This window comes from Malassezia vespertilionis, chromosome 1, assembly GCF_029542925.1.
Source record: "Malassezia vespertilionis chromosome 1, complete sequence".
Taxonomy (NCBI): Eukaryota; Fungi; Basidiomycota; class Malasseziomycetes; order Malasseziales; family Malasseziaceae; genus Malassezia; species Malassezia vespertilionis.
In genome coordinates this window covers 918,505-940,729 of record NC_079247.1, presented here as the reverse complement: position 1 = coordinate 940,729, position 22,225 = coordinate 918,505, and the positions used below count along the sequence as shown (strand labels likewise).

The 22,225-nt window shown below is 56.4% G+C and overlaps 13 protein-coding genes across 13 annotated transcripts; 6 read left to right on the top strand and 7 right to left on the bottom strand.

Annotated features, from left to right (window-relative positions):
* Window positions 1-8: 8 nt before the first annotated feature.
* On the bottom strand, window positions 9-820 carry PRE10 (proteasome endopeptidase complex; the record flags this gene model as incomplete). The annotated part of the gene is made up of 3 exons (XM_056205399.1): window positions 9-431; window positions 462-563; window positions 593-820. The coding sequence occupies 3 exons, from the start codon at window positions 818-820 to the stop codon at window positions 9-11; spliced, it is 753 nt and encodes a 250-aa protein (XP_056061374.1).
* Window positions 821-934: 114 nt separating this feature from the next.
* MVES1_000540 (uncharacterized protein) lies at window positions 935-2,052 on the top strand (the record flags this gene model as incomplete). Its single annotated transcript, XM_056205398.1, has 3 exons — window positions 935-1,256; window positions 1,284-1,348; window positions 1,378-2,052. 3 exons carry the CDS (start codon window positions 935-937, stop codon window positions 2,050-2,052), a joined length of 1,062 nt encoding a protein of 353 aa, XP_056061373.1.
* Window positions 2,053-2,133: 81 nt separating this feature from the next.
* On the top strand, window positions 2,134-4,491 carry SEC59 (dolichol kinase; the record flags this gene model as incomplete). The annotated part of the gene is made up of 1 exon (XM_056205397.1): window positions 2,134-4,491. One exon carries the CDS (start codon window positions 2,134-2,136, stop codon window positions 4,489-4,491), a length of 2,358 nt encoding a protein of 785 aa, XP_056061372.1.
* A 77-nt stretch (window positions 4,492-4,568) lies between these two features.
* VPS28 (Vacuolar protein-sorting-associated protein 28) lies at window positions 4,569-5,254 on the bottom strand (the record flags this gene model as incomplete). The annotated part of the gene is made up of 4 exons (XM_056205396.1): window positions 4,569-4,638; window positions 4,669-4,918; window positions 4,958-5,213; window positions 5,240-5,254. The coding sequence occupies 4 exons, from the start codon at window positions 5,252-5,254 to the stop codon at window positions 4,569-4,571; spliced, it is 591 nt and encodes a 196-aa protein (XP_056061371.1).
* A 75-nt stretch (window positions 5,255-5,329) lies between these two features.
* MVES1_000537 (uncharacterized protein) lies at window positions 5,330-7,111 on the top strand (the record flags this gene model as incomplete). Its single annotated transcript, XM_056205395.1, has 1 exon — window positions 5,330-7,111. The coding sequence occupies one exon, from the start codon at window positions 5,330-5,332 to the stop codon at window positions 7,109-7,111; it is 1,782 nt and encodes a 593-aa protein (XP_056061370.1).
* A 42-nt stretch (window positions 7,112-7,153) lies between these two features.
* MVES1_000536 (tRNA-dihydrouridine(16/17) synthase [NAD(P)(+)]) lies at window positions 7,154-8,204 on the bottom strand (the record flags this gene model as incomplete). The annotated part of the gene is made up of 3 exons (XM_056205394.1): window positions 7,154-7,388; window positions 7,415-8,071; window positions 8,098-8,204. 3 exons carry the CDS (start codon window positions 8,202-8,204, stop codon window positions 7,154-7,156), a joined length of 999 nt encoding a protein of 332 aa, XP_056061369.1.
* An 84-nt stretch (window positions 8,205-8,288) lies between these two features.
* Window positions 8,289-11,023, top strand: MVES1_000535 (uncharacterized protein; the record flags this gene model as incomplete). Its single annotated transcript, XM_056205393.1, has 2 exons — window positions 8,289-8,833; window positions 8,860-11,023. 2 exons carry the CDS (start codon window positions 8,289-8,291, stop codon window positions 11,021-11,023), a joined length of 2,709 nt encoding a protein of 902 aa, XP_056061368.1.
* Window positions 11,024-12,820: 1,797 nt separating this feature from the next.
* Window positions 12,821-14,492, top strand: ROK1 (RNA helicase; the record flags this gene model as incomplete). Its single annotated transcript, XM_056205392.1, has 2 exons — window positions 12,821-14,226; window positions 14,255-14,492. 2 exons carry the CDS (start codon window positions 12,821-12,823, stop codon window positions 14,490-14,492), a joined length of 1,644 nt encoding a protein of 547 aa, XP_056061367.1.
* A 3-nt stretch (window positions 14,493-14,495) lies between these two features.
* Window positions 14,496-16,787, bottom strand: SGD1 (suppressor of glycerol defect; the record flags this gene model as incomplete). The annotated part of the gene is made up of 1 exon (XM_056205391.1): window positions 14,496-16,787. The coding sequence occupies one exon, from the start codon at window positions 16,785-16,787 to the stop codon at window positions 14,496-14,498; it is 2,292 nt and encodes a 763-aa protein (XP_056061366.1).
* A 411-nt stretch (window positions 16,788-17,198) lies between these two features.
* MVES1_000532 (uncharacterized protein) lies at window positions 17,199-18,386 on the bottom strand (the record flags this gene model as incomplete). Its single annotated transcript, XM_056205390.1, has 1 exon — window positions 17,199-18,386. The coding sequence occupies one exon, from the start codon at window positions 18,384-18,386 to the stop codon at window positions 17,199-17,201; it is 1,188 nt and encodes a 395-aa protein (XP_056061365.1).
* An 89-nt stretch (window positions 18,387-18,475) lies between these two features.
* On the bottom strand, window positions 18,476-19,350 carry RPE1 (ribulose-phosphate 3-epimerase; the record flags this gene model as incomplete). Its single annotated transcript, XM_056205389.1, has 4 exons — window positions 18,476-18,960; window positions 18,989-19,049; window positions 19,082-19,203; window positions 19,245-19,350. 4 exons carry the CDS (start codon window positions 19,348-19,350, stop codon window positions 18,476-18,478), a joined length of 774 nt encoding a protein of 257 aa, XP_056061364.1.
* A 95-nt stretch (window positions 19,351-19,445) lies between these two features.
* On the top strand, window positions 19,446-21,281 carry MVES1_000530 (uncharacterized protein; the record flags this gene model as incomplete). The annotated part of the gene is made up of 1 exon (XM_056205388.1): window positions 19,446-21,281. The coding sequence occupies one exon, from the start codon at window positions 19,446-19,448 to the stop codon at window positions 21,279-21,281; it is 1,836 nt and encodes a 611-aa protein (XP_056061363.1).
* A 14-nt stretch (window positions 21,282-21,295) lies between these two features.
* On the bottom strand, window positions 21,296-22,219 carry RRS1 (Rhodanese- sulfurtransferase; the record flags this gene model as incomplete). Its single annotated transcript, XM_056205387.1, has 1 exon — window positions 21,296-22,219. The coding sequence occupies one exon, from the start codon at window positions 22,217-22,219 to the stop codon at window positions 21,296-21,298; it is 924 nt and encodes a 307-aa protein (XP_056061362.1).
* Window positions 22,220-22,225: the final 6 nt, after the last annotated feature.

The following is a 22,225-nucleotide window of genomic DNA, read 5'->3' as shown; positions in this document are numbered from 1 at the left end:
TATCTCCGCTAGTCTTCCATCTCTTCGTCGAGTGCCGCGAGTGCCTTGCGCACGGCCTCTTCTTTGATCTGTGCGGGCACGGGTCTGTGCTTCATGTCCGACGCGGGACCGACCCAAGAAAGCTCCAGCTCAAAGTCTTTGTCTTTAGCGTCGTCATGTGCTTTGTAAATGATTTTCGCGACTTCCTCGGCCGCTTGCGTCATGCTGAGCTCGTCGAGCGCAAGTTTTTCAATTTCCGTCTTGGCAAACTGCTTACCTTTGCCAACCGCACACCCGTGGTAGCCCAAAAAGACGCCCGAAGGCTCAATCACGTATAATTGCGGCCCGCGCTCCTCGTCGACGCCGCCAACGATCGAAGCGGCGCCAAACGGACGCACGGAGGAGTAGAGCGTGAACGCTTGGACATAGAATGCGGTGCGCTCAGCAACATTCTGTGGGTGAGAAGCGCTGGAAAAACGTACCCGAACGGGTGCCTTGTGCTTATAGGTGTCGTAATAATTCGTCGCCTCCTCTTTTGCGCGGCCTGCGAGATGCTTGCCGTCCGCGGTAAGACCCGCCGAGATCTGGGGTAAGTGTAAGAGAAATAGCGTACCATTCCAATATGGCTGTCCACCGTGTACACGCGCTTGTTGGAGCCAGGGACCAACAGCTTGGAGTGGATTAGATTCTCTACGCCAAACACGACACCGTCTTTTGTGCGCACCGCGATTGCTGTCCCTGCATTCTCAACTGCTTTCGCAGCATATTCAATTTGAAAAATACGGCCGTCAGGCGAGTAGGTACTCGCAGACAGGTCGTACCCCGTCCCTTGCGATGCCATGTCGACGCTGCAAGTCGACCAGCACGGCGCGTCGCGCGGCTGGCCGCGCGGACCGATCACTTCTCGGCCGAACTTCACTTCTTCCTCGACGGCGGCGGCCTGCATTGTACGACGATGACACATCTGCTGCCCCCGCCGATGCTGCGGCTGTTTTTGCCGCGGCCCCCGTTTGAGCACTTTCGAAGCGGTGTTGAAGACTGGGATCCACATGCGCCGCCCAGGCGTGCGCGCGACGCACGGAACCGCAGCGCACAGCCTCTCGAAGGTGTTGCAGCCTTCTTGGAACGCGCGCGCCGCGACCTGGTCGACAAGGGCGAGGCGACGGAAGACGCTGATGGCGCGCCATATACGCATGCGATCGTTACACAGACGGAGATGCGGCGCGATGCGCGCATGCAAAAGCGCGTTGCGACGCAAAAACGAATGCTTGCAGAATGTAGGTTTATTGGCTTGCTCATCCCAGACAACCCCAAAAACGATACCCATGCTGTGGGCGACCCATTTAAAACGCTATTTATATCTCGTCTAGTACGTGTGCCGCATCCTACTTACCACAGCCGTACCATACCACCGAGACAGACTTGCGCCGCGAGTTCGATCGGTACGGCCCGATCGCGCATATTTCAATCGTGCACGATCGCGATGGGAAGAGCCGTGGATATGCCTTTATTCTTTTTGAGCGCGAGCGCGATATGCGCACGGCGTACTCGCGTGCAGAGGGACTTCGACTGGATGATCGCAGGATCATGGTCGATGTCGAGCGTGGGCGCACAGTAAAGGATTGGAAACCAAAACGCCTCGGTGGCGGTCTCGGTGGCGGCTCGCGCAGGTCCAAGACTGGGCCCACCGCGGACACATCTGGGCACGGTATGCGCGGTGGGCGCGGCGGCAGCTTTGGCGGCGCGCGCGGCAGCTTCCGTGGCGGCGGCAGCAGCTTCCGTGGCCGTGGCGGCGGCAGTGGCGGTTTCCGCGGTGGCGCCAGCGGTGGATTCAGCCGCGATCATGACGCTCCGCACAACCGCCCAAGCATGCGCGATCGCGACGGCGGCTACCGACCACGCGATAGCTACCGCGACCGCGATGCCGCCTATGAGCGGCGCTACAAAGATCACGATAATCCTGCTGGTTGGGACGCGGCGCCTAGTGGCTACGCCCGCGCATCTACGTACGTCATATGCGCGCCTAACCCCAGCACACTCGACGAGCGAACGCCCAAACGACCGCGCTTCTAAGAGGAGCCACGTGACATAGCTAAATTAGTGCGCCTCCACCCGGCGACTCCCTCCTCAAACCGCGTTGCTGTACCGGGATCCATGCAGCAACATTTGCACGCGCGACGAAAGGAAAATATAGCGAATACATCTTTTGCTGCATCTACCAATGCGTTGTATGGGTCTGGCACGGAGCTACGTGCGTGGGATGGTGCATTCGATGGGAGCGGCAGCGATGGCGAGGCAAGTACTGTGCCTTCGCCGGACGCTCATGCCTCGCGCGTGCGCCGAACAAAGCGGCGCGCCTCTGTAGTCCAGAATACACGCCCCATGGAGCCGCGGAGGCCATTTCCCAAACGGCAGCCGAACCCACTGGCCAAGACGACGATGTCTGTCGATGGCGTTGCGTCCGAAGACATGAATATGCATACACCAAAGAGCGTCTCGCGGCTCGGCGGGATATTAGAAGCGGTATTTTTTTTTGCACTGGTTGCAGCAGTTGTGTACAAAATGTACCGAAGCGGGAACACGCTCATCCACGCCAAAATACCCGAGCTGCTCCTTCTCGCCATGTTTTGCGCGGTTTGCTTTGCGACGCATTGGGGCGCTCCCTATATACTGTGGGCTACACGCGTGCAGTACCTTCGAAAGTCAGTCATGTCCGACGGGCTGTATGCCTTGCTGCTTGCGCCGATCCTCGTGAGTCTGATGATGCTCGACGCAATGGCCGCACAACCAGGTCCTTTGGCGCCCGCATTGATGGGCTTGGATACGCCGGGTGCCTGGCGCGTCAAGTATTTGCCTCTTGGCGATCCTTATCAGTGGCGCGATCCTGTGTGGATCGCTTGGACGCGCCGTGTGTTGATGGACAAAGTCGTTTTGTATGGCACAGTCATTGGAATTCATGTGTGTGCCTCGGCATGGCACCCCCGCAGAAACAAGACACACGGGCGGCATTTTACTGTAGAGAGCTTGTCCAAAGCCAAGCAGTTTGCCTTCTTTCTTACCTTCGCACTTTGCGTTTCTATCGGGATCGGCGTTGCAAAATGGAGCTTGGGCGCACTGGGCTACCCCACGATTCTCTACGGCGACTTGAGCGTATGGAAGACGAGTGCCGATACGTTTCTCTTCCAATGTGTCGTGTACGTTTTCACGCGCGTCGCGCGCCAAAACTTTACCATAGGTGAGCTGGGAATTGCCAGCTCGCTTTTGACACCGCTGCTTTCTGAAGCATTCAGCGTCACGGCCTACAAACTCGCACAGCGACCAAGTATGTACGATTTGAGTGTCGCGCGTGCGCCCACGGCGCTGATGGCCTTCCAGCACGCGCTGATTATTGGAATTGCCCTTATTGGCCTCCTGCTCAGCCCTGTCCTCGCACTCTCCCGCGTGCTGGCTCAGCGGCCTACACATCGCCTGCGCTGGCCAGACAAGCGCAACATGCACCGCCGTCTGCTCGCGCTTGGCTTTTTCGTTATCGCGGCTGTACTTGTTTTTGGCACGATCAGTCCTTGGGTATCGTGGGTGCTAGGGAGAAAGAATCCGTGGATTTACTTGGCGCGGTTCATGCTGGAAGGGCCCTACCTGTGGTCTCGCCCTGCGCTACTGCTTTACTGGGGTACACTGTGTAATATTGCGCTGCTTTCTTTGCAGCTGATGGTCAACCGCGTCTGGCAGTTTGCCACGGTGGGCGACCAGATTCCTGCACTCGTCAAGCGGCGTGCGCAAAACAAGAAAGCGAAAGCTAAAAGCCGCAGCACGTTGACGGCCTCGGAGCTTGCAAGCACACTCGCAGCGTCTCAATTTGCAGACCCACACACGGACCCAGAAGAAGAGACGGCGCTCGGTCCAACGTTGACAGTGAGCGTCAACGGGCGGCGCAAGTTCTTCCACATGCTTGCCACATTCTTGTTTGTGCCTGCAACTGCATGGGATCCAGCGTTCATGGCGCTTGGCTACAACTCTGCATTTTCTCTTTTTTTATTCCTCGAGTACCTTCGTTACTGTGCAGTGTATCCTGTTGGGGCCAGCCTACACTTTTTGCTGAGCCAGTTTCTGGACTCGAAGGATACTGGGCTGGTCATTGTCAGCCATCTCTACCTGCTTGCCGGGTGCGCCGCAGGAATCTGGACCGAGGCGCGCTCACCACTCTTGCTGCAGCTCGGCACGATTATCCTGGGAGTGGGCGACGCTTGTGCTTCCATCGTCGGGCGGCAGTACGGCCGCTATCACTGGCCGATGTCTGCCAAGACGATCGAAGGCACTGCTGCGTTTTTCATCAGTGTCTTGAGCTCCATGTTTCTCTTACGCATTCTGCGCATGGTCGAGCCGTTTAACGTGGCGAACATGACCATTATATCCTTGCTGCTCGCGTTTGTCGAAGGTGTGTCGGAGCAAAACGACAACCTCATCCTCCCGGTTGTGGGCCTTGTGCTAGGCTCCCTATTCCCTGTGTCGTAGATCATTCCCGTAAGCTCTTGAACCATGTTGCATACGCCTGCTCTACATCAAATAACATCTGAAATTAGTTTTCTCTTTCAACGCACTTCGCGCGCTTGCTCTTCGTCCACCTCGGCACTTGCGCTGAGCTTGTTTAGCGAAATCAGCCTGTGGTAAGTCTTGTAGTAGCACACGCACCACTGCAGCAGCTTTGCCCGCCCCTCTTCTTCCGCACCGACTTTGGTATACACGCTCAGCAAATCGCTAAACAACGGGTGCAGCTGGTCTTTTGCCCGCATCCGCAGCTTGAGTGCGTCCATCAATGTTATAAAATTCTGCGTCGTTTCCGCAACGCGCTGAGCATGCGTCGAAAACGCTGCGTTCGTCGTGTCTGCGCCTGCGTGCTCGACGGTGGCTGGGATGCCGAGCGCAAGTCGATGCGCCGCCGCTGAGCAATCCATCTGGGGTTAAGTATGCATGGTAACACGCACATTAAATTGTGCCATAAATGCGTCCACATCCACAAAACGGAACGGATGCGGCTTGGTGGGATCTGCGACCAATTTGATCGCCGTCTTGTACTGCGCAAGCAGACGCAGGCAAGTGGGTGTGTATGCTTCCTCGGTAATTGCGCCGCGCACGTACGCACGCTCCAAATAGTCCATGCACGAAATCAAGCTGAATAATGTCGCCATATTCTCATAATTCTCACGCTCTTGGTTGGTCGTGTACAGGCGTTGTTCCTGCGGTCAGCATGCTAGATGCGCACCTCAAACACATTCATCGTGGCGTGTGGAGGTTGCGCGGCGGGCGAGACACTGCCCACGTGGTCAGCCTGCGCTGGTTGCGCGGTGCCACCATGTTGCGTGAAATTCACCTGGTGGACGAAGAAGAGGCGTCGGAGTGTGTCTGTCTGGATATTCGGTGTGTGGGCGATGACCACGTGCGGTCTATACATACCCCGAAGCGGTATACAATTGCCCAAGTAAAGCTGGCGCTGCCGCGGCTGTGGACAGAAGTGCTAGATCCGCAAGGCGTGCGCCTCATTCACCGCGGCCGCCTCCTCGAGGATGACGTATTGATCGAGACGCTAGAGGCGGAAGCGTCCGGTAGAGTGCTGGCACATGCTGCCATCCGCCCGGGCGCGCTCAGCAAGAACGCCGCAGAGGAAGCGGCAGCGCCCGCCACAGAAACAGCGCCCGCCGTGGTTTCCGAACATGCGGCACATTTGGCGTCTGCTCCTGGCGAATCTGCTCACGATAGAACGCATGTGCCCATATCCACACCCGTCGCGGCTTCTAGCCATTTTTCCGCACCGCCGCGTGCGCCAGGCGAGCGCAACAGACTTGTCTCGTTTGTCGAGCAGCTGCACGATGCAGAGCTCGAGCCGCTCGCGCATACCTTGTATATTACATTCCAGTGCTACACACACTACTACGAAAAGCAGCTCCGGCCAAAGCACGGAAAAACTGCGCCGCGCCTCGTGGCGCCATTTTCTTTTGATTGGGCCGGTGCGGAGCAAGGTATGGCCGACCGAGTGCTGCGAACCGCATCGGTCGACTTTGCAGAGAGAACTGTGATGCAATGGATGCCATTGCAGTTGGTATGCAGGCGTTGGCAAGAGCAGCCCACGGCCCCAGCCCGTGGCGTATTCCACTACGACCCGGTCGAGATCGATGGGCTTTCTTACGTGCGGCGCACGTATCACGAACCTGCGCCACAATCCACCGCCGACATCAGCCGCATCATTGAAGAACGCATGGTGTTTCTTAACGATGTCATGCTTGCATTGGCGCGCCTGCACGATGTGAATCAATGGAAACAAGTGGCAAGCGATGCACTTGTATATGCACAGTCGCGCCACGCCGTGTTGCCATGGCGCTCGCTTACAGCAGAGCTGGTGGAGATCTTACGCGACCTTTGGGGCATTTGGGACACGCTCTTTTGGCTCAGCCTGCGTGTTGCATTTGTCGCCGTGCTTCTCGTCGCAGAAGCACCGAAACTGCACGCGCAGGTTGTAGTCGCTGGCCTGTGTCTCTTTACGCTTGTCCAATGTTTTGTTCTTGTGCGGCAGCGCAGGCGTGAGCGGTCGACTTCACAGGCTCCTGCCACCGCATCTCCACCGCTGCCGACGAACGCCGACGAGGAGGTAGAGGCAGACGAGGCAGTAGCGATGTTGCAAGTGCCGATCCTTCCTCCGCACATTCCCCGAGCGTCACCGTACACGTTCCAGTACTGGCTCGAGCTTATAGCACGCTACAACCTTGCAGATGAGGAGCGCGCGATGGGCTTTGAGCACGATACGGCGCGCGGCGAAACCCCCCGAATCCGATGGGTGCGTCGCGATTGGACCCAAGTGCGTGAGCCAGGACAATGCCCTTCGTCACCACTCTTGCATGCGTATGTCGCCATGCCGCTTTTCTTGGCGATCTTGACGTTGTACCCACAAGCAGAGGAGCTGCGGTCCGATGCGCTCAGTCTGCGCCGCGATGCGATTCTTGGCCTTGCGAAAAATTGGGAGCGTCTGCGCGAGTCTGGCAAGCCGATCGGCAGTATGCCACGGGTCCTGGAACACCCCTATGCCAAAACACTCGTGCAACAAGAGGCGCAGCGCCAACGGCGACGGCAGCACGAAGCGTAGCGACTATGTACATTTTCACATTACACATCTTGCACATGCATACTACTGCGCCTCCACAAGCGCTAGCATCGCGTCTACGGAATTTGCCGCTTTGAGCGCGTCCTCCCAGCGCCGCGCTTCGCGCCCGTGTGGTAATCCGCCACGCACCATGTACTGCACATGTTGGTGAACGCGCGAAATGGGGAGTGAGTCTAGAGGGTATGCACGACAGAATCGCAAATAGGTATGCATAGACTCGCGCCACGTCGGCGTGCGGCCGAGCGATGAAGAAAACAAGCTGCATAAGCTAGTAAAAAAACGTACCTTGGCTGCTCCAACAGTGGCTCTCCCACCATGATCCCATCCGCGCCTGTGTACTCCAAACTAGACACGATACAATCCCAGCACCGCACATTCCCATTGCTCAACACCCGCGTCGAGCCTCCCTGTTGTGAAGCGTGCGCGCCAGCCTCGAGCAACGCGCGACGTATCTCGGCAACGTACTCGAGTTTCGCAGAATGCGCACGACGTCGGTTTATGGCTACATGACGGCCATGCAAAGTGATAAACGAAGAGCCCGCGTGCGCTAGCCGCAAAGCGAGCGCAACTGTATCCGGCGCATAGTCGCACAGCCGAATCTTGGTCGAGACGACAAGAGGCGTCGCATGTGCCAATGCACTGGTAAGCTGCTCCACCAGCGGCCACTCACGGCGCGCCAACAAGTATGCGCCGTAATGCCCGTCTTTTGCGCGGCGCTGCGGGCACCCCAAATTCAAGTCGATTCCGTCGGCGTACGCAGCAACTTTCTTGGCTGCATCCGCAAGCTGCTGCGGATCGTCCCCAGCAAGCTGTACAATCTGCGGCGTACGCTCCCCAGTCACTGCATCATGCGCCGCGTCCGCACAGCGGCCCTGCTCCAACGCATGCACAAGCGTTTCGTACACATCCCGCTGCTCTAGTTCCTGCGTATGATACATTTGCCTGGAGTAAGCAGCAAGTACACGTACGTCCACGTCGCAGTCGCACCATAATGCACGGCAGTGAGCCGGAATGCAAGATCCGACTGGTTCACCATTGGCGCAGCAACATACCGCCACCAGGGCCGTGCATCCATGCAGGTGAAGAGCAGCGCGCGCGCACGCCAGATAAATCACGTGACCCTGGCGTAACAACAACACTTGCGCCGCGCATCTTGTCCATGCACGCGCGACAATCTGTCCCTGGCGGCGGCATGCCAGACAAAGAAAACACGCATCCAGCTGAACGTGTGCACAAGAAGCGCGCGGCTAGCATGGGTGGTGCAGAATATGCCGCGAAACTAGGTATCAGTCCCGAGCGCCGTGCTGCGGTGCGCCAGCCGCGCAAGTCGGCGATCCGCGCGACTCCACAAGTATTTGAAAGTCCCACGGGCCTCGGCCCGAACCCAGAGCACGCTCATATTCGTCCATCCGCTGCGGCGGATATGGCAGTGTACGTGGCGGAGACGGCGCGTGCTGGTCTGCAAGGTATGCCGGCGCTGGACGAGCGGCTCTTGTCTCCAGGCCTGCCGAATCCGTTTGCGAGTGTATACCGTGAATCGCCTACGAAGCTGCAGGAGTCGCCCAGTAAATCTACCGGCTCGACACAGGCACTCGGGACGCCCAGTGCGCACACCATAGCTATCCCTCCCACGCTCCCCGCCCTCGACATGGACGATGCAAGAGGAAGGCGCCGTGTGACGTTTAGTGCGCGCCAGAAAAAAACGTACGTATACCTCTTTCTCACGCCAGCGATTTCGAGCAAGACGAGCCGACAATGAGCATACGTCCTGCTCAAGACGTGCACGATGATTCGCAGTCCAGTGTGGACATGAGCGGCACGACCGAGGTATCGATGGACATCTCAGCAGACGTCTTTGATGCCAGCACCTCGCTGGGAGATACGATGGACCTTACAGAGGCCTGGACGCCGCACGCAGATGAGAGCGGAGCAATGTCCATGGACGACCAGAGCACGATGGAATTCACCCAAGCGCACGGCCGCATTGTCCGCGCGCAGGAGGCAAATACCAGTGCATCTATGGACGAGTCCACGATGGAAATGACGGCGGTATGGGGCGAGTATGCGCGCGAGGCAACGCAGGCGCGCGAGTCACAGTCGCCCGAGCGTTCGCCGGACCGGCGCAAGACGATGCTGCTGCTTCCAAAGGACGCCACGCCACGCCCCGCAGCGACTCCTGCGACACCTACGCGGCTCAGGCAGTCTTTGCGTGCCGGCGTCGCCTCGCCGCAGTACACGCACTCGCCCGCCCGTCGCGCTGCGCCGCACACGCCGCCCGTAGCCTCGCGCTCGCAGCCTGCATCGGCCACTCGCTCGGCATCGCCGCATTTTGCTGCACGCGCGCGTGCATCGATGGGCGCATCTGCCGATCCTATGGCGTGGCCGCGCTCGCCATTTATCCACAACCTGCTCAAGCAGCGCGGCCGTCGTTCCTCGCCCATGCGTGCAGACGTGTCGCTGGACGAGGCGGCCGTGAGCGACACATCCTTTCATATGCACCTCGCCGACTTTTTGGCCGTGATCGACCTTAAATTCCACGAAGATATGCAAGCGTCGCGCTCGAGGCCCGCGCGCAGCGCCGAGCGCGCCCAAGGCACTTCGGTCTTGGAGCAAGTGCGCCTTGCGAGCGGTGCGGCGCCCATGCTACGCACGCTGCAGAACGCGTGTACCGAGCTGAAGCAGCACGTTGAAGACGGCCGTCTGCGCCTTGAAAGCATGGAAGAAGATTTCTACACGCACCCCCCCGCATTTGTGCAGGAATGGGGGCAGTTGGAAGACGAAGATATGCGGCGGAGCATGAAAGGCCAGTTGAATGTACATAAACAGGCTGCACGCGCCGCTGCAATGCATGACTACTACGGCTGGCGCACCGATATGCAGTTTGACGAGGAGCTCACGGCGATGCTTTCGCGCCACCGCGACATACTGGAGCACGATGCCGAGACTGTGCATGCAAAGCGCGCGCGTCTGGAAGCAGAGCTTTTGCCTGCGTTGCGTGCATCACACGCCGCGCTCGCGCAAAAGGTGCAAGATGCGCGTGCAAAGCAGCAGGCCATTGCAGCGTGCGATCCGGACGAGCTTCGCCAACTACACGCCTCCATCGAGGAGCAGCAGCAGGTGCTGCAGACGATGCAGGCAAAACGCACCGAGGCCGCCGAGCAGCTCGCACGTGCACGCGCACGCCTCGACGAAACGGCCAGCAAGCGCGAGCAGACACTGGAAGCGATTCAAGACGCGCGCGCGATCAGTGATCAGATCCAGGGGTGTTCGCCAGCCGAAGCGGCGCGGCTGGAGCGGCGCATCGCGCATGTCGAAACGCTCATGCAGTGGCAGCTGACCCACCGTACCTCGACACTGCTCCAGCTCACGCATGCCAAGTCCTTGGCCGTGACCATCGAGCTCGGCGGACGTCGCGCATTTGTGAAGCGCGTCGCGGTTTCGCCCATCCTTCCTGTAGAGGCCTCGCCGATGCACGTTGCAGCGCTCGCCATGCTTCGTGTGCATCTCAAGGAACATGCGCCGCAAGAGACGCCCGCAGTGCTGCGTATGGTCACACGGTTGTGGCTAGCATATCGGCGCACGCGAGCCGAAGTGGATCGGCTGCGCACGCATGTGCCTGTAACGTGCCAGCGAAGTAATCGGCGGCCAGAGACTGCGCTGGAGATGACTGCTATTGTATTCCTCCCACACCAAGAGGCCAAGGCGCGCGTCACGATCGAGATCGACTTTGATGCGCCGGTGCCGGTGCTTGCAGAGAGTGTGTGCGTGGAGCGCGTCTATGGAAATCTGGACACTGCCCAGCTAGCAGCATCCATCCGGCGCGAACTGTCTGTCAAGCCGCAAGAGGCCGGCGCACTGGCTCGCGCATTTGTGCATGCATGCGCGCGTCAATAAAATTGCCACACCTGCACCTGCTCATACGTCCGTCGCGGTGCCATGGTGGTTGCAATACAGAATATCTTGTCAAACGCACAAGAGATCCAGTGGACAACGCCGCGCTTGGTAGGCACTTCTGCGCTCAATTCGCGTACCAATGCGCCCATGGAATGGCACGGTATGGGGTGCGGCAAGAGCGAAGGAAGCACGCCGTCGTGTGCGGCGGCCCGTAGCGTTGTAATAGGCTCCATACGGTTGCGGATATTCCAAATGAGCACCGCGCCGTCGACGCTGGTAGAGATGCAGCGGCCTTTGTCGAGTGCGACGCTCGCAATGCGGCTTGTGTGTCCGTCCAACGCACCGCAATGGGCAATGCGAAGTGTCTCGCACGTCGCACTGGCAGCGCGGCCAACACTGGGTAGAGTGCGCAAGGAGCGCGACGCGCCGTGGACTTTGTACACGTCCAGGCGATCGGTGCACACCACAAGGTACGGATGTTCGTAGACGACGCGCGGTGCAGCACCTCGTTGGATTGCGCCCGTGTTGGCACGGTAGGGCGCGCCACTCGCACAGCGACTTGTGCAGTCTACGTGGCTGCTGTGCGCACGCAGCACGAATTCTTGCAACATCACACGCCACGTTCCACACACGCTGGTGGTGTACAATAGGGACAATTGGTACGTCTCCAAGCTTGCATGGGGGATGCGATGCAATGCGAGGCTGGCAGGGTGTGTGCACGCGCCTTGGAACGTTTTCAAGCGCGTTGCATCCTTGCTGGTAACGCGCCAAATGTGCATGCGCGCATCGTCGGTGCATGCAACCAGCATCTTGGTTTGAAACGTGGCACTGGAAACGGTCGCGTGCACCAAGAAGAGATGCTCTACATGCACTTGTCCCTCGTCATCCAAAGCGAGTATCGCGACGAGGCCGGGGGAGTAGCACATGCACAGTCGCACAGCGTGCGTCCCTTGCTCTAGCTGCATCGCTGTCAAGAAGAACTCGTGGTGCATTAGCGTTTTCCGCAGCACATCGTCTGCTTGAGCCTTGGCGCAGATTGCTTCGGCGAGAGGGAGAGGAGACAAGGAAAAGGTGGGCGTAGCGTGAAATGCGTCCGCAGGATATATATGCAGCGGTGTTAGTGCTGCATGCACAGACGCAACGTTCAAATCCAATAGCCTCGTCCGTGCCCTGCTGGCTGTCATAATCCAGCGCGACGATGCTTGGACCAGCGTGTGCGGCTCCGTTTCGGGAAGAGGTATAAAAGAAGGGGCTCCCAGGGCATGCACACGCACATTTCCCGTATTCCAATTTACCATAATGGCATACAGACGCTTCCAGTGAATGCCCACGGCACTCTCGTCGAGGCTGTGTGTTTTGCGGTAGCGGGGCGGCAGTGTTGCGAGAGCGCGTGGCCTGTGTCGCGCAGAGAATAGCGCACGGATCTCGATGGAAATTGGCAGACGCGGCTGCACACGCCCACAAACAAAGTCTTCAAAAAATCGCTGTTTCCACACGACATTAGAGCTCGCAAGGCGCGCGGTATGCTGGCATACACGTTGTACGCATACAATGTCAGCTGTGGATAAGAAGGAAAATATATGCAGTAGGCATGCATCGGATAAGTCCAGGAGAGTGCGGCAGTACGCTTTGTATGTACTGCTCCGAGCACGTTTCCTCGGCGATGGCGCGCTACAATGCATCCGCTCTCGCGACGCATCCATGCATGCAAGCGCTTGGGGGTGGCAAGTCGTGTGGAGGCACAAAGGCACCGTGTGGAGGTCTCGCAAAAAGAAATACTCGCTCCGCCCTACCGCCATGGACATTTTCCAGAGCCTCCTCACGGGAGGCACGCGGTTCGACAAGAAGCGATTCGGAGAAGATATGGAATTGTTTGCAGAGAAGCGCAATGCGGAAGCGCCACTCACTGGACCGCCAAGTGCCCGTGCAGTCCTACCGAAGGAGCTCGATTTTTTCAACAGTCACGCAGAAGAGCGCCAAGCCGCAACAGCCCAAGCCGTAGCGCCCGATGCAAATAAGCCCTGCACTGACGCGCCACTGCTTCGGCGTGCTGATTTGCAAGCTTTTCTCCGTAAATACCAGCTCCGGCTAAAGGGGACCGACGTGCCGCTGCCGCTCGCCTCGTGGGGCGATTTGGAGCGCCGATGGCACGTTGCTCCGTGGCTGCGTGCGAACCTAGAGAGTGGAGGATGGTCCGATCCGACACCGATTCAGCGCGGTGCGATAAGTGTGGTGCTGGACCGCCGCGACTTGCTTGCAGGCGCGCCCACAGGCTCGGGAAAAACGCTTGCGTTTGTCCTGCCGATCCTGCAGCTCCTGCGTGCCCACGCAAAAGTCGGCATCCGCGCTGTGGTTGTAAGCCCGACTCGGGAACTTGCACAGCAAATCCACGAGCAGCTACAGCGGCTCGCACAGGGCCAGGCTTTTAAAACGTGTCTCTTGACGCGCGGCGCCGTAAAAAACTCGGACGATGATGCACTTGCAAAGAAGAAGTTTGATATCCTCATCACCACGCCGTTACGGCTCGTTCATGCGATCCAGCACGAGGAGCTTGAACTTTCGCACGTCGAGCAGCTGGTCCTCGACGAGGCCGATCGTCTCTTGGAAGATGGATTCCTCGAACAGACCGACGAGATCCTTGCGGCGTGTACGCATCCGAAACTGCGCAAGGCACTGTTTAGCGCGACGCTGCATTCTGGTGTGGAACAACTAGCCAAGACATTCATGGTGGACGAGTGCCGCGTACTGGCGGGCCAAAAGGAAGGCGCCACGGATACCATCCACCAGCAGCTCGAGTTTACAGGGTCCGAGGACGGGAAGCTGCTTGCGTTGCGCTCGCTCATCCAGGAAGGGGGGATGAAGCCACCGGTGCTTTTGTTTGTGCAATCGATTGACCGCGCGCGCGAGCTGTTTCACGAGCTGGTGTACGATGGATTGCACGTGGATGTGATCCATTCAGAGCGCCCAAAAAAACAGCGCGAGGCTGTGATTGACGCGTTTAAGCGCGGGGATATTTGGATTCTAATCTGTACAGAGCTCATGGCCCGCGGCATCGATTTCAAGGGCGTGAATTTGGTCATTAATTACGACTTTCCGCAAACAGTGCAAAGCTATATTCACCGTATTGGGCGAACAGGTCGTGCTGGAAAACAAGGGACTGCCATCACCTACTTTAACAAGGAGGATGCGCCGTATTTAAAGTCGTATGTATGCGTACTGCACTCACCCCAGCGTTGTGAATGTCATGCGGCAATCGGGCTGCCAAGTACCAGAGTGGATGCTAAAACTGCCCAAGCCGTCGCAGATGCTGCGGAAAAGGCTCCGACAGGCACCCGTGGCGCGAAAGGATGTGCGTGTTGCTGCGGGCACAAGCTCTATAGGCCGGCGCATGGCAAATAAGAAGCGCGAGATGGTGCAAGGCAGCAAGCGACGAAAAGAAAAAGCGAAACAAAGCGCTGAAATTCCTTAGAGGCTATAAAGCGGCATCGCCCGCGGCTTGCACGCCGACACTGGCCGTCTCTGTAGCTATGCTGATCGCCCATTTTAGCCGCACAAATACAACGGCATCATCGCCGACCAGCTCTGCAAGTTTGGCGCGCCCAAGGTGCGCTTTGAAAAAGAAGAGGAAGCCCTGGGCAAGCGTAGGATTGCCGACAGTGCCGCGCACCACAAGTTTCTCAATCGTCTCTTTTTCCTGCTGGCTCGGACTAGCTGCAAAATGCTGCCGGGATTTTGCAGTAAGAATAGGAGACTTGGAGAGACACGACAAAAATGTCTGCAGGAAAAGTTGTTGCAAAAAGTGGATTCCCCGCGCGTGCAGACTCGTAAAGTCGACAGATTTAAGTGCGCTCAGACTCAGGGACCCGCGACCAAACCACCATCCGTACGCACGCGCGAAATAAAGCAGTTTTCGTTGCCGTACCTCGTCATCCACCGTATCCATTTCGTCGTCGTCTTGCGCGTGTGCAGTGATTTTCTCTCCTCCGACGTGCGTCTCGCCAATCTCGCGAAAGTAATCCCACAAGACGTACTGAAGCGTTACGCGCATCGCCGGTAGCTCTTCTGCGAGTTGCTGCCCAACCAACGTATAGAATGGATTGTACTGCTGCTCCTGCACGCCGCAGTGAAGAAGAACGCGAATGACTTCACGCCGTTGCACTTCGTTTAGTTTCAGCTGCATGAGACTTTGCACCGCATCCTTATAGTCTACACTGTTCAGAAGCGTAGAAAAGATGGCACGACGTGCATCTGTATTCATACCGTGGCTACGACCTAACGCCACAAAATCGCACGCTGTCTCTTCTTTTGTGTCATCAGGAAGCCAGGAGAGGTCTGTGTTGCTCTCTTGAGTCGCTTTGGTCGTGGGCGCGGCACTGTCGCTAGTCTCCTCGTGGCCTGTCCACGCTGCTCCCACAAGCCACCAACGCCCTTTCTTCTCGGCATCCTGCAAATCTTTCAAGCCAACCTGAAGCGCAGCTTGGGTCCGGACGCTACGCCGCCGCTCGAGCGTAGATAGAAACTTGGTCATACGCTGCGTACTTTCCATCGTTGCCGACTGATTTTGCTTGTGATTTTTCCGCACATTAACCAGTGCTTCGAGCATAAATCGCGCACGACTGGAATTTGCAACGGTATTCCCTTCTTTTGGCGCTTGGGCAAGCACCTCGCTTGTCAGCTCGGCAATGGCTTTGAATGAAGTTGAATCATCGCGGCGCAGGTCGGCGCCACTACTTTGCACAATGCGCAAGATAAGCTCAATGTCTGCTTCCGTGATGACTTTGGGTCCGTTGATACCTGGTAAAAGTTCACGGAATCCGCGGTTCAAAAAGAGCCGCACAAGGTCGTAGAGTATTGTAGAAGAAATGAGTTTCAGGTTGAACAGGTGGCACAACAAAAGCATGAGATTTACGCACTCACGATTTTTTGCAGCGACTTCCTCTGTCTCATCCAGCGGAGTCTTGATCAGTGGTACATATACATGCAGCATGCGCGTAATGCATTCCTGCAAAAAATAAGCGCCGAATTCTACGCCGACAATACGGTGCATTGCGGTGATCAACGCGGCATACAAAACAACAATCGTCTCGGTGAGGTGTGTGCGAGCTGCAATAGTATCGAGCACCAACCTTGTTATGGTAGTAGACACGTCGCGACGCGCAAACGTTCGGTACAGCGAATCAAGCTCGCCAATAATGGTATCAAGATTGCCTTCGGCTAAACGATTCAGCTGGCGATTCACATAGCGGTGAAGTTTTTGTTGCTCAATTTCTTTCTCTGCATCACGTTCTTTGGCCTTGGCTGCTCGAAGCGCAGGGGGGACGTACATACCAGAAGGTGGTGCTGAGGCTTTGGGCTGTTCCGCATGTGCCACTGCTTCTATAGGTGCCTTTTGCTCGAAATCGTCAGCCATGGCTTCTTCAACGTCTTCTTCTTCTTCATCCTCGTCGTCATACTCGTCGCTGCCCTGTAGTTCATCCTCACTGTACACGGCCGACGCATCGCTATCGCTCAAATTTGTACTTTCCTCGTCTTCACCAGGTTGAAAACGGTCCAAATCATCCAGAAGAAAATCGAGATCATCGCCCTCAGATTGTTTCTTGCGCTTGCCGCCCAGCTTGTGTTCCAACCAGGCAATCTCGTTTTCTTCTTCCTTTTCTACCGCAGACAAAACTCGTTTTCGCTTAAAATCCCCTTCGTCTTGTTTCTCTCCTGCAAGGCGCTCGAGCTTGGACTGTTTTTTCTCTCGGTCATAAGATGACTTCATCTTGCCCGAAATTGGGTCCACAACTAAACGAGGCCCTGCACTTTTTGTGCGCTCGGAAACCAGGCTATTTTTTGCTTGTATTGGCACCTGTATTGCGCGTAAATGTTCCTTTTCACTGGTACGCGGCTTGATCTCCTGTGTCGGTGGCAGTCGAGCGCCATGCTTGGCTTGGCGCTGTTCTTTACGTGCCAATTTGCGCGCGCCAATGGAGTTTGGGCGTGGTTTTGGCCTGCCATACGGTCTAAGCTGCTTCGGTTTATTCTCACCATCCTCAATGCCAAGTTCCTCGCGCAATGCTGCGGGAAGTCGTGTCGTCGAGCGCGATCTATCTATCCCGCTCCGAGCTGACATCGTCTGTGCGAGAGAAAAACAAGTAAAATTTGTAGTCTCAGGCTATGAATGTACAAAAATTTACTCTTTTTTCTCCACTTTACCGCTGAACGGCTCGATGGTCTTGTCAGAAAACTGGAATAGTTCTTTCAATTCTCCACGCACAAAGGCAACAAGCACGACAGATAAAGAGCATGCAGGGGAAAGATAAAGGAGCGCGGGCTGTGCAGCATGAAAAACATGCATTACAGTTATCGTGGTGACCAAACCAAGGACGTAGGCAACGAAGCACGCCGTAAAATACGGCTTCGCAAACTTGTAATAATACCGGGTAAAGAAAAGTCCAGGCGTCGACTCTGAAGCATGTTTTTGATCGAAATGCAACGCCAGTGCAACAAACACGCCGGGAATCACAATATCGCCGAGGCCAAGCAGTGCAAACTTCAACTTGGGCAGGTCCGTAAGGCCGTGCTCGAGCAAAGAGGTTGCAATCTCCTCAACGTTTTTTGGAAATAGGATTTTGATTGGTGCATCAAATTTGGTGGCTACATCGACCATGACCGATGTGCCTACCAAATGCGTACTGCCAAACACCCAGAAAATGTCGTAGAAGAAGAGACCACCAAGCAAGATGAACCCAGTGGTAAAGGAATCGAGTCCGATAAGCGTAATGCCTTGCAGCGCAAAGCACAGTGCTATCGTGTTGGCAGAAACCCACAGCTTCGTGTAAAGGTGTGTGCCAAGCAACACAACCGAAAATGCAAGCATCGCAAAGGTGTACATGTCCGCCTTTGTATCGATTCCGTTCTTTTCTTGCGCTTCCTCAGGCTTCGTCTTGTCGACCCAGTTGCAGTCTACTTTCAGCTCCAAATACTTTTTTTTCTCGCGCTTCACAAAATTGCGATCATAGAAAAAAACAATGACATGCTGCAGCGCAGTTGGGATTGTCACCAGGCCGATTACGGTAAAGTAGGTCGCAATGAGCAAGTTTATCAGCTCTTTGTTCAAATACTTAAAAGCAAGAAACAGGGAAAAGAGCACTGCGCTACCTATCAGCGGAAATGCCCATGCACCGTCGGATGAGAGACTCTGCAATTCGCTCTGATTCTCATCTTCGTTCGGATCCTGGTCAGCCTCAACGCGTAATTTCCGCGTGGAAATAGGGGTATGCAACGAAGCAAAACTCCCGATATACACACATGCACAAGCAATCGAGAGAATACCAGTGTACGCTACAAGCTGCGAGGTGTCAAGCTGTGCACCGGACATGGCGGCAATGCAAGATCGCAATGCCACGTTGGCGCGAGAAATTCATGTGGTGGAGGTGTGTAGAAAGATGGTGCTGGTTCGTGCTAATACTACGTTTGCGAATTCTGTCCGAGGTACGTGGTAAAGTCGCAAGCAGGATCAGAACTTTGAGCACCGATCTTCTCGCCCTTCAAAAATTGCTCGCGCTCATTGCGAATGCGCACCTGTGATTCTTCGCAGCGCTCCCGAAGGAAGGTAATCACCGACTCTGGATTAGGGTCCTTGAACACGGCAGTGCCCGCGACAATGACATTTGCGCCTGCATGGGCACATGCGTCGATCGTATTCGGGCCCACCCCGCCATCAACCTCCACGTCGAGATCGGGATAGTGCGCACGAAGCTGCGCTACCTTTGGCATGCACTCCTTAATGAATTTCTGTCCACCCGCTCCGGGCCATACAGTCATGATGAGAATCATATCGACCGCGTCTGCCAATTCCTTGGGGATCGCATCCGCAGGCGTACCTGGGTTAATTGCAAGTGATGCGCGCATATTGGATGCCTTGATAATGCGAACGGTCTCGAGCGGATCGCCTAGCGTGAGCTTGCTACTAATACGCACCTTGCGCTTCCAAATGGAATGTGTATGAGGAACCACCTGCAGCCGCAATATCTTTGACCCACTGCATATAAGTCGCGTGATCGTGAAACGTACCTGTTGCGGGTGTGTCACCATCATATGACAGTCCATAAATGCATCCGGCAGCTGCTCATGTACACATTTGAGGATTGGCGCTCCCATGACAATGTTGGGCACAAAGTGACCGTCCATGATATCTACGCATAAGTCATCCGCGCACACAGCGAGCAATACGTACCGATATGGAGCCAGTCTGCGCCACAAGCAAGCATCCGCTGAACCTCGTGCGTAAGATTGCCCAGATCAGATGCCAACACACTCGGTGCAATCTTTACAGCAGGCATGTTCGTACGAAATGCACCGAGGCAGTCGCGAGGGCCACCACCAACAATCACGTGACATTGAGGCGCTTGCGCCGCGCCGCGCCGCTTTTCGCGCCATGGACGCCGTGCTAGGCTACAGATCGGACAGCGACGACGACGTACCTGTTGGCGGCGCTGTTGCGCAAACACAAGTGCCAGATAGTCACTCGGTTTTATATGCGCCATCACCTAGTGATGATGAGAGCGATAGCGACGAAGACGTGGGGGCAGATACGTTTGGACTCCAGCGCAGCGAACCGCAGTTCTCTAGCGCACGGCGTACCGTTCCTTTGGCAGCGGATGTCATGACAGAATCAATCGCACCGCAAGTTGCAAAAAAGGTACGTTGCGCGATGAATGCACTCACACAGGCACCTGATGCGCTGATCGTCGCACAAGCGGAAGAAACGTCGATGGCCCTCGCGCCGGGCGTGACCAAAACCCTGTCTGGCTACGTCGAGGAGACGACCATGGCCGACTTTGATTTTCGGAATCAGCAGCGTACATTTGAAATGCTCGGTTACGCACACAACCCTAGCGTTTATGCAAACGGCTCGCAAGATTATGTAGGAAACCGTTTTGCAGCGCAGCAGGCTGGCGGCGCTACTATGGCAGAGCTGCGCGGTGAAAATGCAACACGACGTGCTGAATCTCGCGCTATGAAGAAACGACGCAAAGGAACGACGGGCGATGCGTCTATTGTGGATGGCCCCGGCGCCTACGTCGGCCCTTGGGGCGGCTGGGAAGGCGAGCAGGGCGAGCCCGTACCACAAGAAGCGGTTGGCCCCACCGCAGACGAGCTGCAAGCGGTCGAGGAAAGTGCAGAGAAGCGTAAACTAGACCTCGGCAAGCTTACGAGGCGCCGCGAACTGGACGAGGTGCGTGGCACAGAAAAGAGCATCTTCCACGGCGCATCCATGCACGACTACCAAGGCCGTACATTTATGCATATCCCTACCGATGCCGACGTAAATCTGAGGGGCGAACCCGGCGCATTGCAAAGCTATATACCCAGTACATGTGTGCGTACATGGACCGGTCATACAAAAGGTATCAGCGCCTTGCGACTTTTCCCAAACAGTGGACACATGGTCTTAAGCGGGAGTATGGACACAAAAATAAAACTTTGGGATGTGTATCGTGAAGGAGGTGTGCTGCGAACGTATCTTGGACACGCCAAGCCGATCAGCGACGTATCGTTTAGCCCCGACGGCCGACAGTTTCTCTCGGCTGGGTTTGACCACTGGATAAAGTTGTGGGACACCGAATCAGGAGTGTGTTTGAAATCGTACCTGCTGGACAGTGTGGCGAACTGCATCTGCTTCCATCCCCAAAAGCCGCACATCTTTCTTGCAGGCACGAGCGATAAAAAAATTCTCCAGTACGACACAACTACGGATCAGGTTACGCAAGAGTACAACCAGCACCAAGGCCCTGTGAACACCATTACTTTTGTCGATGAGGATAAACGGTTCGTCTCGACAAGTGACGACAAGACGATGCGTGTGTGGGACTTTGACATTCCCGTAGTGGTGAAGCTTGTGGCGGACCCATCGATGCAATCCATGCCATCCGTGGCGTTGCATCCCGATCAGAAATGGCTTGCTTGCCAATCGATGGATAACCAAATGCTCGTGTACAATGCGGACAACTTTAAGCAAAGTAAGCGGCGCACGTTTAGAGGCCATCAAGTACAGGGTTTTGCGTGCGAGATTGGCTTCAGTCCCGACGGGCGCTTTGTCTCCTCAGGGGACCGCCAAGGCAATCTCGTATTTTGGGATTGGAAGTCGGGTGGGCTGCTCAAGCGGTTGCCTTGCCACAAAGACGTGCTCATTGCGCACGATTGGCTCCCGCACGAGACCTCGAAAGTCGTTACGGGTGGTTGGGACGGTCTCATACGACTGTGGACATAGCATAACTAATGATTCTACTTGCGGCGCTTTGCCGGTGCGCGCTCCCTTTGCTTCCGATCGATAAATGCCTTGGAGCCTTGCCCATCGCTGGCATATTTGATGGCCTTGCGCATGTTCACGTCGGAGCCGCCGCGCCCAATCTTGCCCAAAAGCGCCAAATTTGCTTTGCGTTCGTCTGTCGTATTCATCTCGTTCGGTTGGTACTGACGCTTGACACCACGCGGCTTAGTTTCGCCTTCCAAATGCTTGTCAAAGCGGCCCATGGAAGCGGTGCTTCCGCGCGCGCGCAAGACATCGGCTTCTAGCTCAGCACGGCGGCGCGCCTTGGGCGCAACCCCCGAGCCCAGTGCGCTTGCGCGTTTGGGGGCATCTGTAACTGCAGTAGCCATCTCCGCTGCACCACGCGCAATATTGCGTTGGCGCTGGGTCTCATTCTTTGCGCGGCGCTCTTTGAGCTCGCGCGCAGCCGCCTTATCCGGCCGGAACTCGTCGTCCGCCGTATTCGGCACTTCCACAAGCCACTGGTCATCAAGCGTCTTATTTGCGCCTTTATATCCCCAGCGTGGAACCCATTTCTGGCTCTCCTCGTCAAAGATCATCTTGTCTTTCTTGCGTTTCACAATTCCTTTCTTGCGCGCGAACCGCTCCCACTTGGTCAGCGGCTTCGGCTTCGGCAGCGACTTCTCACGCGGAAGGAGAGAAGTGAAGCGCGGCAAAGATGCGAGCGGTCCATAGTCCAAATCGCGCGAAATGGGCAGCTTGAAAATGGTATTGAGCAGGAATTGAGTCGCATTTCGTGTTCGCGATACCAGCAGAGCCTCGCGATCCTTCTTATACCCACTATTATCCAGAGGATTAAAGTCATACGATGCTAACAGGCCAGCATCGGCCTCCAACGGGGCTTCGCCCATCACCACATCTGTACTCACGTCCGCCATGGCGCA